The sequence below is a fragment of the Sapajus apella genome, unplaced genomic scaffold (genome assembly GCF_009761245.1).
Source record: "Sapajus apella isolate SASKATOON/1434 unplaced genomic scaffold, GSC_monkey_1.0 scaffold6, whole genome shotgun sequence".
Lineage (NCBI taxonomy): Eukaryota > Metazoa > Chordata > Mammalia > Primates > Cebidae > Sapajus > Sapajus apella.
Window position 1 is genome coordinate 21,934,477 of NW_022436946.1, and position 16,196 is coordinate 21,950,672.

The 16,196-nt window shown below is 32.8% G+C and overlaps 1 protein-coding gene across 14 annotated transcripts in view; it reads left to right on the forward strand.

Annotated features, from left to right (window-relative positions):
* Window positions 1-16,196, forward strand: part of PTPRK (protein tyrosine phosphatase receptor type K) — a 576,007-nt gene that overhangs the window by 433,851 nt on the left and 125,960 nt on the right. For all 14 annotated transcript variants that reach the window (XM_032274360.1, XM_032274363.1, XM_032274362.1 and 11 more), the window contains exons 8-11: window positions 42-344; window positions 5,558-5,667; window positions 6,764-6,965; window positions 10,763-10,868. In XM_032274360.1, the coding sequence (XP_032130251.1) occupies window positions 42-344; window positions 5,558-5,667; window positions 6,764-6,965; window positions 10,763-10,868 (721 nt within the window). The remainder of the gene's footprint in view (window positions 1-41; window positions 345-5,557; window positions 5,668-6,763; window positions 6,966-10,762; window positions 10,869-16,196) is intronic.

Below are 16,196 nucleotides of genomic sequence, written 5' to 3' on the forward strand. Positions count from 1 at the left end.
ATAAAATTGACAGCTCTCTGCAACTTTGATTTATTTTTCAGAACCTATGCGAACCCCAAAGACATTAAAGATTGCTGAAATACAGGCAAGACGGATTGCTGTGGACTGGGAATCCCTGGGTTACAACATTACACGTTGCCACACTTTCAATGTCACTATCTGCTACCATTACTTCCGTGGTCACAATGAGAGTAAGGCAGACTGTTTGGACATGGACCCCAAAGCCCCTCAGCATGTTGTGAACCATCTGCCACCTTATACAAATGTCAGCCTCAAGATGATCCTAACCAATCCAGAGGGAAGGAAGGAGAGTGAAGAGACAATTATTCAAACTGATGAAGATGGTACGCTCATACTTTTAAAAGGGGGAAATTCTCTAACAAATCTAATGTGATTGCTTACAGTTTTCCTAAGATTGTTCAATACTGAATTGGATTCTGAAATCATCTAAATGTTATTAATGAGGTTAACTTTGGAAAAAGTTTGCCTTTAAAAAAACCTAATATTCTTCAGAGAAGCATCCAAATACTAAATGAAATGTACATCTGTTGTCCTTTCCTCTTATACAATGATACAGAAGTGGCAACTACACAAAAAACTTAAATGAATGGTTTTTTTTTTAATCCAGTGTTCAAAAATAATGTTTACTATCCATGGCACTGTATCAATTGCCTATTGGTAAAATGCACTTGATAAAAAATTTTAGGTTTTAATATTTTATAAACCAATAGTAGCTGTTTTTATTTTTCTCACATTTGAAAACAACACAGTTTATATTTTTTACCCTTTCTATTCATTTTTGATGATTTTATGTGAGTCTAAATATAAAAGAAATCAAGCATTCATATCTTTAATATAATGTCCTTTATTAGACATTAGCTAGCTGCTCTTTATATATCTTGCTGCCATTCAAATAACTAAACTGCCCTTTGTCTAATTTCAACGTGTGTTACTTCTTCATAGTAGGAACAAATATTTATGTTAGTATTTTAATGTGCACATACCTGTTATAGCACTATAGTATATTATAATTTGAATAAGAATATATTTCCTAATTTAATAAAAACATATATAAAATATCTACAAATGATAATCTAATAATAACAATAAGGCACTCTTTTGATGTAGGATATTTCCTTTGAAATTTTCCTTTTATGAATTAAGGTATGTAGGAAAAAAAAGGTGTGCCATATGGTGGACTGAGGCAAAGCTAAACTAGGAGTCAGTTCTCATCTAAATGAAGGGCTTAAATATAGTGTTCTCTGGGGTTCCACCCCCTTCTAAACTTCTCCTTAAGTAGCTTGACAGTAGGACTGCATTTTTATTTGGGTTTCAGAAAACAGGATGTATTTTATAACCATGTATTCCCAAGTTCCCTCAAGTTCTGAACCTTAGGTCAGGTGTGTCTTTTGGTGCCTACCTACTATTAGCTTGCCATAAAATAGGTTAATATGCCATGGTTTCTATAAATACTTATAACTTCAAACTCTCCTACTCTGAAAAGTAAAAATGACCCTCATTTGCTTTGCTGTTTTTGTTATAACAAGAGAAGACAGAGCCCTTTAACGACATTTAACTCAAAATTTAAAGGAAAGAATATAGTTCAAAAATTATACATGGAGTTATTCTCATGTTCCTCAAATTTCTGAGTATAAACCTAAGACTTATTTTTGATGAATGTACTTCTGTCATGTTTGAGGTAACCTTAGCTATCGTGTTTGAACTGGCACCTAATTGAAGCAGCAACAACATTTAATCAACACTCCGTTTTCTAATTTATAAGCATACAAACATCCATGTGTCTCACCCCTGCCATACGCAAAAAACTCAACGCATATTTATGCAAGAAACAATGATTACGGGTAACTGTTTCACAGAAACAGGATAAAAATGAGAAGTCTAAGTAGAGATTCAAAAGCTCCAAAAATCTCTATCTTTTCTTTTAAAATGGGATAAATATTACAAGGTCTGTGTCACACTGGGCACTTTATAGCCCATGTTTTCAGTTATAAAAATATATTCACATGTTTTATTGCCTGCACTTAAAAAAAATCATGTCCTAATGGGTAATGATAGACTCAGTTACATGAGTTTTGTGCTGCTTTAGCCAGTCATTCTCTAGTAATGCAATTCATTTTGAAGGTATTCTTTGATATGGTTTGTTAGTTTGCCCTTCTTTCCCAACAAACAAAAGAATGCAGCCAGGCTTATATAATCCTTTTCATATTGCATTAAATTTTTAAATGCATTTTTCAGTATACATATGACTAGACTAATAAGGAATGAACTGCTTTGGAATTTTAAATTATGCCCTATGTTGATCAAACTCATGACTGTGCTATTTATTTTATCTGAAATAGTTTTGTAAAAATAAAATGACATTATTTTTCAATATATTGTAAATTCTAATTTTAATATTATCTTCACTCCTAGTTTTATTTTAATCTCTGCTTTGAAGAATTTTTACCTATTTTAATGATATTAAGTTTTATATTATTATTTCATAAGTATTGTCACAAACTAATCCCTTCTACTATGCGGGTAATTTTTTCTTTTTGTTATATATATATAATATTTAATGATTGATATGTAAACCCTTCCATGAAGTATTTACAAGTAACTCAAAGTCTTCAAATTGGCACAAGTTTTACTTTCTACATGGAAACTTGTGTCTTAATGTTTCTGAGGTCGGAAAGAATACCTAAATCATAATCTATTGTTGCAAAGATTGATGGATTTTGATGATCTGATTAAGTCAGTGTTACTAAATTATAGCTGCCCTATATATGTAGAAAAAATAAATTATCAACCACCTAATAGAAAGACATAATTTTATAAAAAGAATTCTAGGGACATCCATAAATCATGAGAGAAAAGCTAGAACTATTTCTCACCAGAACCCTAAGGTAGAATTTATATTTAATTTATTGCATACATTTTTTAATGCATGAACAGAATTTTCTGTATGAGGTTTTATTTTCATTTTTTATTCCAGCATTCATAAAAATCAATATTATGAAGTTAGCTCAGCAGAAAAGCCTGGTTTGGGGACATTTTTTGAGACTACAAAGATATTTTTAAACCTACATTTATTACATTTTAAAGGCTATAATGCTTAATGTAACATAATCTTGCCCCACCCATATTTTATTTTCCCTCTTTTCCATTTTGGAAGTTATATTTTAAAGGACTTTCAAAAAAAGGTAGCTGGAACAGCTGTCATATAAATCTCAAGCAGGGGGGAAAAGTCAGCATTCCTTTTCCATTAAAAGTTGTTGATGTGGAAATGTGAAGTGACATTCCCTGCAGTCTGTGGACTGCCATGATAATGGTTTTAGTAACTTTATATAGTATAGTATTTATACAAATCATAGGTACATAGAGACATTTTCTGTCTATAATGTACACAGGATCTTCCTTCAAATATAGAAAGTGATTGAATATAATTGGTTTGTGCTCACACCTCACCTCACCTGTTTATGTGTATGTTTTTTAGTTCATCTGAGTGTAGTTCCTTCTATCATCTACTATGCTCGTCCAAGTACACGACAAATAGCATGACACTCTCTTGTCCACAACTTTCCCACAAACTTTTCTCTTAACAAATGCAACCTATAGGTACTTGCAGTGAATTCTATCATCAAAATAGAAAAAAATGTAAGAGCATAGAAATACAAAAATTCTCGGGAAGGTACTTTCCAATTCTACCGCTATTTCAATGCAGAATTATACAAGTATTTTATCTGTATAATTAACCATCCCTATTATTGAATAATGTTCAATAAAATAAATCCATGCCATTTTATAGTATTCGTAGGCTACATTGTGTTAGGTAAACATAGGCAGTTTTTGTCATTATAATGCCATCAAATCAACATTTACTCATTAACTGAATATTTTGCTCCCCTCTCCTCCCATTAGCCACCTTCTATGAGAGATATGTAAGGAAGAAGAAATATCATTTCCTTCAATATATTCATAAGTGTATGCACTTGTATGTAATAGAACAACAGGTACTCTTGCAAAACAAACCAATGCCCATGGCAGCCTCAGTAGTTGCCACAGATGTGCAAAGGGGCTCTGACTGGCCCCTGCCTGGATCAGCTGCACAGCTCTGATGATACTGTGGAACAGGGAGGGAGCAGATGCCTTCAGTTAACTTCTCTCTGAGTCTTCGGCTGACAGTGGTTGAACATATCTTCTGAAGTTTAGTGCTGGCATCTTTTCTGTTTACTGTGGATTTCTTTCCTTAATGTGTCAAATTATGTTGCCTGCCTCAGAGATCATAATATCATTTATAGTCTCTGTGTAGACTGAAATAAAGCTTACTCTCGTGATATATCATTCAGAATTTCTTGATACTCCTAGCCACGATGCAATGCATTTCCTTTGATTCAGTGATTTTTAATTTATTTCAATCCTCACAAAATTGCTATATTCTTTGAAACTACATTTCTAGATAATATCGTGTGTGAAGTTCACTGAAACATTAGATTAAGGGAAAATATTAATTAAAAACTATGCTTGCCCAATATTCAGTTGATATTTTCAAAAAGAAACACATTTTTGAGCCAAGTGGGATAGATAGTATATATTTTAAAACATTACCAGAACTAGAAATTGGATATTCATGTGAATAAAGCAGCTAAGTATTTAAATAAAATATATAAAAGGAAAATACACAATAGTGAAAGATTTATATCTGGTGTTTTGGCAATAGAAGCTGGTGTGTTATTCATTGTTGCCATTAGGTATTGCCAGTTATATGACATTTACAAATAAGGACTGAAATGAAGGCTCTTAAATATGGTTATAGCTGGGGACACTTCAGAAGTAGTTGTGCAGATTGTTGAGTTCTAAACAAGTCTGACATTATAAACTAGTTTGATTCTTAGCTTTGAAAAAGTGAATTTCCTGTAAAAGGCTGAAGCAGTGACATTCGAACCTATTCATCTGTAATAACTCTTTAAATACTGTAATAATCAACACTGCCTTTTTTAAAATTATAGAATATTTAATAAGTATAGCTGTAAAAGTCAGGTTGGCTATTAATGGACATTTCAATTCATTGCTATGTGATTCAGCTTTCTAGACCAAAGAGTGTTAATTATTATTGTAATTCATTATTTTATCAACTTTGTTTATGGAGACTCTTCAGGGGATTAGCATAATCTTCAAAAAAATCTTTCAGGGAAATACAGCTCTGTTCTTGAAACAAATTACAAATAAGATCTTCATGTTATTAGAGGTATACAACAGAGAAAACTAGACTACTTAATTTATGCAGCTCTCTAAGGTGATAGAATATTCTTTTGAATATAAATAACTTTGCATTTCTACATTTTCTGCTTTAGAACCTTGCTTAAATAGACTTGCTTAAATTCCCATAAATCAAAGTAAAATCAGATAACTAGTCATATAATTTATTTTGTTTTTAAGGATACATTTTTATTTATTTTTCTTTATTTTTAATCCTATTTATCTAGCTTGTCTGATTTACTTTTTCTGTTTCTAATGTAAGCATTTTCATAACAAAAGAAATTCATGTGTTTTGTAGTGCCTGGTCCCGTACCAGTAAAATCTCTTCAAGGAACATCCTTTGAAAATAAGATCTTCCTGAACTGGAAAGAACCTTTGGATCCAAATGGAATCATCACTCAATATGAGGTATTGGGAGAACAAGGAAGTTAATTGAAATGTGGATTGAAGGAATAAAAGGGAGAAAAAAAAGGAAAAGTTAGAGGGAAATAATGGAAAAGAAGTAAGTGAGGATTAGGAGATTAAAATCATTATTCTCCTTTGTTTTAATTTACGAATTCTTTGATTCCAAAATTAAGCATCAAAATAAATATTTTGTAGGGCATCTACAATTTTAAAATTCTTAAAGTTAATGCATGTTTTCTGTTGCTGTTTTGTTGATTTAAGAAAGCAGGATAGTCATCAGATTTATGATGGTTGTAGTAATAAATAATCACATGTTAAAAACCCTCATTTCCCTTTTTATAAAATTAAGAAACTCTTATTCTACTGTGATTTAGGAGAAGTCATTGAATTTCAGTTCAAAGGACTAAGGAATAATATCCAAAAAGCAAAATAGATTACAAAGCTGAGTTTTCCAGACCTTCATTTCAACTTTGAATATAAATCATTATCTTTTCAAATATGAAAAACTAAATAGAAGAAATGAAAGAATCATTTAAATTACACAAATTTAATTTGTGTAGTTCTGTTCCTACATAGTCAGCATTGATTAGAGCATAAATGCTTAAATTTCTAATGGCTACAGAGTGAATTACGGAAATGGGGTCACTAGTGCAATGTTATATCTTGCAACTGTGTGCACATATTTGAATAGTATTTACATGAAATTTGTTATGTAACTTGAACAAAGTATAGAATATGCTAATAATAAACATTTGTTAAACACTTTCTGTGTTTCATATGTGTTAAAGTTTATAGCTAGACGATTTTTTATGTATGCACAATTTATTGTGGTTTTTTTATGGATAAAAGTAGATGTATATTGGTTTGGTCAGATATATATCCAGGTGTATCTGTAGATAAATAGATGATTGATTGATTGATATATAGATAGAACATCAGAATAAGAGAAATAACATTATCAACATGAGAAAGAAAATAAGAAAAAAATTACCATTGACTCCACATGGATGTCCTTGCATACTACCTTATTTAAAAGGAGTTTATTTACAATTTCTTATGATGGATACCAGATATGTAATAAATGTATTTCTTAAAACAGATCAGCTATAGCAGTATAAGATCATTTGATCCTGCAGTTCCGGTGGCTGGACCTCCCCAGACTGTATCAAATTTGTGGAACAGTACACACCATGTCTTTATGCATCTCCACCCTGGAACCACGTACCAGTTTTTCATAAGGGCCAGTACAGTCAAAGGCTTCGGGCCAGCCACGGCCATCAATGTCACCACTAATATCTCAGGTATGCAAATGAGTAAAGTACAAAAAGGATTGATTATGCCACTGGTTTGTAATGGCACATCCTGGAGAATCACATATAAACCAAGTGTGGTTCATCTTGCTTACCGAAGCTTTAATATAGTTATGCATAATTGAAGGAACTTTAAAGAATTATTTGAATATGCATTATATGTCCAAACCAAAACACATCTCGAATAGTCACTTTTGATTGACAGTGGTCTTAAAAAAGTTATACTTTATTAGAAATCTTTCAAAATTCATTACAAATGCTAACCGATCTTATGATACTTTTGAGGAGTTGATAATTATTATGGTGTCAGGCCTTTACCATAAATGAATGTCATCAAAAGAATGGTAGAAGGTCCTTTCCCTAGTACTATAGTACTACACACCTTGTTTCTGTTTCTTTTTCCCTGACATTATGATAATTTTTAACAAATATGGGCTTTTCTTTCCCTCTTAGAAATCTTACATAAATACATATAAGTTTCAGAATGGGAACATGCAGGAGAATTTTAGGTTGATAAATTTTACATTCCATTGGATTCACAGTCATAGTTTGTATTTGACTGGATTTTTTACAGATCTTATTTCTCCTTCAGTCAGATCATCAGTTAAACCTGATTAAATTTTGCAAGGAATTAGCATTGTAATATGCCCTAAATCTACTAAAGTTAATATAATGTCTTTTATTACTAAAATAAATTTATACTGTATATGTAGCTGAAGAATTAAATTTGAAACAAAAATTATTTAAAGGTCAGCCACGCAATATAATAAAGCACTAATTTTGACTTTGTAAACTCTTTTTGTTGATTTGTATTCATTTTTATTGTAGTTCTACATGGCAAATAGTAATGATACATCATTAATACCCATAAAAATATCTTTCATTTTTCTGAATCTATACCATTTGAATCAAAAGGAAGATATGTACTCTCCAAATTTGAGTCAAAAATGTTATTTGCAAATGTGTTCAATATAATACAGACTTTAAAAATTTATATAATAAATAAAATTAGCTATTCCATTATGAGCTGTAATTCCTTGGAGTAGCATTTATCTTAATATTCCAATAAAAAGTAATTTTAAAGTATTATGTATTATATTATAAAATAATAATGTTTTAAAATTGTAATTTTCTTTCCTGAGAACAATTACAAATCATGATTTAAAATATTTATTGAATCACTTCACCAGAAAATAAGACTTTGTGATGTTTTATGATGTACTGAGACAGGTTTTCTACCCTCTGGAATTAGCAGTAGTGCTATAATTGAGTAAGAGCTTTCAGGAGAGACAGCTACAAAATTTACATAAACTTATAAAACTGAGAACATTGAACAAAAGTAAATTTTTGAGAGCCATAAGTGTGTGTGTGTGTGTGTGTGTGTGTGTGTGTGTGTGTGTGTCTCAACGCTAAGATACTGTGTGTTGAACGGAAAGTATATGGAAAGAACCAGAACTTCCATCTAGTTTTTTCTTTTAATTACTTCACTTCAGTTTCACTTATATTAACCTAAGTGCAATGAGTACTTGATTGTACTTTAAAAACTTGGTTGCAATCACTTTATGTTGAGAACAATTATTAATCACATCTAAGATTAAAAAATTTATGGGTAGTGTGGTTCTCAGCATTACTTGAACTTTTCAGATAATTTATTGTTAAATTGATTCCCTGAGGCCAGTAATTACATTCCTCAGCATTTAAAAAAATAATTTAAATAACAGTGAAATCAAGTTATTGGAAACATAATGGTTAGGGGAGTTATTTATATACACACATACATACACATACACACATGTACACACATTCAAGTACATATTGTGTATGTATTGAATTAATATTTGTTGTTTCTGCTTCCTAAAAACTCTCAGATAATAATTAGTTCCTTCTAATGTCACTGCTCTTTTTCTTCCATCTGGAAGATGGAAGAAAAAAAACAAATTATTGAAATATCTCTCTAACTGGTATCCCTCATCTTTACTCTTTCTACTGTTTTTTGTTTTGTTTTGTTTTTTAGTCAGAGTCCGACTCTGTCACCAGGCTGGAGTGCAGTGGCGCAATCTTGGTTCACTGCAATCTCTGCCTCCTGGGTTCAATCAATTGTCCTGCCTTAGCCTCCTGAGTAGCTGGGACTACAGGCCTGCACCACCACGCCCAGCTAATTTTTGTGTTTTTTTAAGAGAGATGAGATTTCACCATATTGGCCAGGATGGTCTCAATCTCCTGACCTCGTGAGCCGCCCACCTTGGCCTCCCAAAGTGGTGGGATTATAGGTGTGTGCCACCATACCCAGCCTCTTCACTGTATTTCTATATCTATCTTTCTACCACAGATGTTTCCATCTTAAATATTTTCAAAACCTCGCATCTTATAATCAGCAGGATGAAGTCTAAGTATCCACTTGGTGTTGGCATTCAGGGTCCTTCTTTGCATAACTCCTCCCATCCTCCACTTCTCCCCAGTAACCCAAAGTTTGCAGCACAGTAAATGGCTTACAGCTGTTAAAACACACGTCCTTTCGTATTTTGTTCCCTTCAAATATTGTTTCCTCTCTCAGAATTCTAGTTCGTCTTTTCTTTTCCTGATGAGGTTTTATCCTTCTTTTTAATATTTGGCTTAAACATCAGTAGACACCCCGAGCCTTCTGGTTTCATCATCCCACTGCCAATACTAATGTAAAAAGTGTGACCCCGAGACCATCGTCATCAGTATCATCTGGGAACTGTCTAGAAATGCACATTATCAGGCCCCTCCCCAGACCTACTGAATCAGAAACTCTAGGGGAGAGGGGCTGTAATCTGTGTGTTAGGAAGCCCTCCAGGTGCTTCTCATCTTACAAGTTTGGCAACCACTGTTTTGGCAAATGGTCTTCAGCTTTTGGCTACTAACATTTGGCTATAATTTTTTGTTTCTAAGACTCTCACTTTTCATAAAGTGTAAATTCCTGCCTTTAATTCTGTAAATATCAGAGACCATGCTTTGTTTTTATAGTCATAGCATTTCTCATAAAACTTGGCATGTAGTAGTTATTCAGTAAATGTCCAACAAATGGATAGAGATAATGAACATGTCATTGAGTGTATACTCTTTAAACATCTTTCTACATGGGAGTCATCTAAAGCCATTTGAGATAACTCTTTCTCCCACTTAAGATCCCAGTCCCCAGTTAAGCATTATCAAATATTTTAAAAATTTATACATTCATTCTTTTCAAGAATCTGGCAACTAATGTCCCTGATGAACAAAATTCAAGATTTCCGTTCTTATTCACCACACTTCTTGATATGTTTCTCTTGTGACTACAGTTGTGAAAAAATTAGGATAAGAATACTGGGTCTTTCAACACCATAAGATCTTAAATGGCACTATCTCATCAGGCAGCCCCTGACCTCAGTCCCTGCTGTTCTTAGCTCCTGATCCCATATGTGACTCCATAATCACTACTGCCCAGTCTTCTCAGTTACTACCTTCCTTCCCTCCCATCATTATTCACTTGAAGGTCTCAGGAAACTAAAAGGAAAGCATCTTCACAAAATATTTGGAATATGTGTCATAAATTGCCAGATTATTATTTAAATTTCCACAACAATTCTTGGTTTTCTAGCTTTTGATGTTTTAGGTTCCCAGAGTTAAAATTCATTGGCAGATGTTATGCTATAAAACAAAGTCCATTGTAGATAATTAGGTGAATTGCTTTTTTTTCCTAACTAAAGATCATCTATTCATTTTGACCTGTGATATATTACTGTAAATTAATTGAACTTTTTTTTGTCTCATTAACCACTCATCAGCTCCCACTTTACCTGACTATGAAGGAATTGATGCCTCTCTCAATGAAACTGCTACCACAATAACTGTATTGTTGAGACCAGCACAAGCCAAAGGTGCTCCTATCAGGTAAGAGAAGAAAACTACAATATTTCTGCTTAATCCACAGGGATATACTTCTCCAGACACACAAGTATGCCTAAAACCAGAGGAAATAACAAACCCTATACAGATTGTACTATGTTTTTTTTTTCTATGTATGCAAACCTATGATAAAGTTTAATTTATAAATTAGGCACAGTAAGAGATTCACAACCATCAATAACTAATAATAAAATAGAACAACTATATACTGTAATAAAAGTTACATGATTGTGGTTTCTCTCTCAAAAATCATATTTTACTGTACTTACCTATTTTTGGACCAGTTAACTGTAGGTGATTAACTGTAGGAAGTCGAAACACAGGTAACTAAAACTGAGATATAAGAAACTGGGTAGGTGGGGCAGGGGGTAATTTTTCTTTTACTGTAAGAGTTAAAGAAAAAGGAGCCAGAAGGAGAAGTGTTTTCTCAAGGTTGCTTAGCAGCTAATAAAGTGGTTCATTTCTAAGAGACATTCATTGGAGAATTTCTGTCAGGAAAGTTTTATTTGTGTTTAGTTTAGTTTGGTTTGGTTCGCTTTGGTTTGTTAGTTTTTCATCTCGACAAAGCCTGCAGATAACCTGTAGTTAAAAGCAAAATTCTAAGGACATTTTTGAGATGTTCAAACACTAAACCATTCACCTCTCTGTGCTGTTCAACTTAAAAGCTTTGCCCTTTCCCCCTGCTGTATTACCATTTCATTTCACTTTCTCTCTTGGTATCTTTATTATAAGAGCTTTGAAGATATTTGTCAGAAATGGGATGAGAAAATAACTCCTATTCAATGTTATAAATCAGTTATGAATAATTTCATATGAATGATTGAAAAATAGGAAGCTTTGTGGAAATAAAAGCAGAATAGTTGTAACACATGAACCTTGTGGGACCATTTAATTTCCGAATTGTTCCTTATCAAGTATTCCATGGTAAATATGAAAGTTCAGTTTGCCATTTTCTTTATCTTTTCAATAGCAAAGTCTTTCATATTATCTAACATCTCTATCTTTCAAAAAATTGAGCCATGTTGTTTTTAGGAACTGAGTCTAATTGTTTCAACCATTTTAACTTCTGCACATTTGTAATTAGATGAATATCCAAAACTTAAAGAGGTTTCCATTTGAAACATGTCATTTTGTGGACATTTTGTTATCAAACTTTTAATGAGAAATAAATGAAGGCGCAGAAATTCATGTAGACACTTCATAATTGGGTTATACCAAGTTGTTTACATTGTCACTTAAAAATAAAACTAATGTTTGTTCTTTGTGTAAAAGGAATACATTTGACTTCATAAACACATATTAGCCATTCAAGTAACCAAAATTAATCCTATATCACTAGAAATGAGGAAATGTTTTTTTCTTAATTTAAAAAATGTATTGGTAAAAGAATACAAGTCATAAAGGAAACTCTTGAGTCTTGTCTGGCTAAAAATTGTAAGAACACTGTACCAAAGAAAAAGAGATGGCTGAGGTTGTACTTGTAATATAAATACTTATGAAACACTGGCTACTTGAAAATTCAAAGTATATAGTGCTATTCATGAATCAATGATCTGTAGGTGAATCTGATTGCTGATCCAAAGTAGAAAAGGAAAATGCCTGCACTCAACATCTTTTTCTATTGACAAGTAATCAGGGTCATTCACATGTTCCTACCTGTGATAAAATTTACTTTTTAGGTGTTCAGTTCTGTTACTGGTGCTTAAAGCAGCTACAAGCTACTTGCATTTATCTTTTAAGAGTTAGATTTTTGGGTGAATTCAGCTTTATTTTGCATAAGTTGCAAACACAGCATATTTTTATTAATTTTCCATAATTGTACTATAAAACATAACTTACATTAACTCTTTATTCATTTAATCAATTTTTTCCACAAACATTCATTGATCATTTATTATGCCAGGCACTGTGTAAGGTATTGTAAATCAAACATAAAATGACCACAACAAAACACGGAACCTTTGCCCAGGTTTGTCATAAACTGTCACAGGTGCCTGCAGCCTTGTAACTGGTGTTCAGGAGTTTTGTTAACTCAGTATGTTACTGATACACATTTTAAAATTTCAAGTCTTTTATTACCTTTATTTATTACATAATTTCTAGTGACCAATTAGAAACACTCCTGTCTGCATTTGTTGGCAAGATTTTTGACCTTTTCTAGAATTGAGCCAGTAGCTGAAAACTTCAAATTATACATTGTTGGAGATTCATGATCAGAAAAATAAATTTAAATCCTGGAATATTACAAGAAGAAATAATCCAATAATAATATAAACAAATAACAGATTTTTTGGAATTTAACGTTACTATCAGAAAAAAAAATATATATATATATATAATCCATATATATATATATGTATGTTTTCTAACTGATATGCTTATCCCACTGAGTTCATCTTAAGTTTTTTGTAATGACTTGCCCAGATCACCTACAGGTGGGTGCCAGGTGGTGGGACTAAACTGGTCTAGTCAAGTAATCTGGATCCTTCAGTCAGGTAGTACTGTCTTTCTTTCTTCTGACTACATTCCTATCATCAGTCTCCTACCAGCAACTGTAGCCTTATCGTGAGGCTTATCTGATTCAGTGCCCTAATTTTTTGAAAATGAGGATTCAATTTGATGTAATTAATTTTCCTAGCATTGAATTTATGTCTGGTATCTCAAATCTTGATTGGATTCCCATCCCTCACTTCAAATGTACTTAAGTGGAAATTTTACTTTCCACTCAATTTTTTCTTTGTTCATGTCAGTCTACCAAAATCTCTTCTCTGCTAATGCTTGATGCTATTCTACTCTGTGACCCTTCCCCCGTCACCCCCTTCACCTTCTCACATAAACCAAAACTACATATTATCCAACTATCTTCTGAGAGTATCCAGAAGTTATCCTACTGGCTGTCATAGACCCTAAATTCTGGGTTCTGTCCTTGCCTAATTATAGCATTATTAGCCTCTGCCATTTTGCATTTCACCATCTATTCATCCCACCTCCAATGGAAATACGTATTCTTTCTGCCTGGTCTTCCTTGTATCAAACAAACTCCAGTTCTACAATCCTCTGTCATAGCAACTAGGAAATCTTGTTATACAGAGTTTACATGTTTAGTTTTATTAGGAAAGCCAAAATTGCCAATGGTTTCTATAAATTTTTTGATTCAATAACATTCTGTATGTGCCAGGAGCTGAGCGGCATACTTGAAATAGAAATCTACATAAGGCGATTAGGATGTGCACCCATGCCAGCAGTAGAGTCCTAAATTAATGACTGGTAACAATGCTGTGTGATAAGTGCAATGATAGCAGCTAGAAAATGTGCTAAAGCTGAATTTGTAAGGAGAGGTAGAAATGAGCATGGCCAAGGGTTACTTTGACTAGACAGGGGAAGTTGCTCAGAAGAGAAGGGACACGGGGCCTTTCAAATGATTGCAATGCAAATGATGGGCTATGTGACATACAATGGTGCATTTACAAATTGCAAATAGCTTCGCTTCTTAAGAGTGAAGGGTCTGTTGGAGAATTGACAGCAGCTGAAATTGGAATGATGAACAGGGAGCAAAGGGAGAGGCAGTTTAGTGCCAACCCCAAAACTGAAGGTGGGCATAGAAGGACTGTGAGCAGAAATTACCATGAGCAGTTTAACATTTTTAGAAAGATCACTTTGTTAGAAACACAGAGAATGGACTGGGGATAATCCAGAAGGCTGAAGTAGTCCACGTGAGAAGTGCTTAGGGCCATATTATGAAAGTAGCAATGGAAATTCAGGCAAGGCTCTGCCTCCTACATAAGGTTTTAGATCAGTAGGATGTGTAAAGCTTAGTGGGAAGAGAGTTTGAGTGGAGACTTTAGGTGAGAGAAGATGGTGGCTTTTATTTTTGAAGTGGTAGCAGAGCAAAAAGACATCTCAAAATTCAAAGTTTTGTTTTTTGAGGTTATTAAATGATAGCAAATATTTCTAGTATTGTTACCCAAATCAAAAAAAGTAATGTTGTATCTATGAAAAGAGGAGTTATTTTGTATATTTTGCCTACCTCACCAATATTTTTACCAAGTTTTAATCTCTAAGAGATCATGGTGTTTACATAAGAAGTAATGACCACAGTGAAAAATCCCATTCTGCATAATGCAGTGCTAAGTTTCACCAATCACGTTGTCCTTCTGTTACCCATTACTGCTTCCCTATGCTAATGTAGAACATGTGCGATACAGTGCTGGCAAGTGTGGTTCTTTGACAAAATTAATTTTTGATTTTATAATCATTCTAAAAACTGAACATTGTTGCCTGACTTAAGTAGAACTTTGAATCGTCTTACCAACTTTTTGAGATCTATCAGTACAACTGTCATCACTTGACAATCATTACTGTGATTCAAAATGAATATTTTCTACATTTAGAATCAATTCCCTAGAATACATAATTCCTTTTCTTTTTTTTTTTTTGTAAAAGATTTCTTTATAAATGAATTAAAATTCTAACCTGAGGAAATATAATTACAAATTATAATGCATAGAATGTCCCATTTATTAGAAGATTGACACAATGTAGCTGTGTTTTGAAAGAATGAGAATAACAGCAGCATATTGTAAAAACACAAAATAGTTCCTCTGTAGTGAGGCTGTTTATTATAAAGTTAATAAATGAATATGTATTTTATTTCAGCATTTTCCAAATAGAAATTGTACCCATTTTCAGCTGCAGGAAGCTACCCATTCTAGGGTTACTTTGTTTTGTGGAGAACATCTAATTTGCATTTCAAAACATTAAGCACCAAATATTTAGTTTGATAATTAAAATATAGTCATGAAATAAAGTCAAAACCACCATGACTTCCACAGTTAAATTAAGAAAAGAAATTGATGTTCTAAGTACACTGATAGCTTAACAGGCAAGTGTATGTTAGGGTTGTATGTGTTCCTTGGGTCACTTGGTTATATATATACAGCTTTAAAATTTGGGGCTGCTATCCTTATCCACCTGCAGAATAGTCTGTTTCATCACATAAGTTTAAAGATACCAAATAGTTCTGATTTTTTTTAACCATTATCCTGACCTAGAGTGTACTTGAATTCCAAATAAAACTGTCTTGAAATTTAACCAGAGATGAAAATAATCTTTTTGCCCTATTTTATGGGCATAAAGGTCGTATGGTCCAAGTTAGATCAAATAGATGTTACTTTAATTTTATTTTTATTCTCTAGAATCATAGTAGGTAGAATTGGCAGAATTTTTCTAACAGAAAATAGGAGGAGGTATGCCCTTCTTGTTAAATCTTCTTTCCGGCTTCTAGATTACCATAGTCCCAGCCCACAGCTTAAT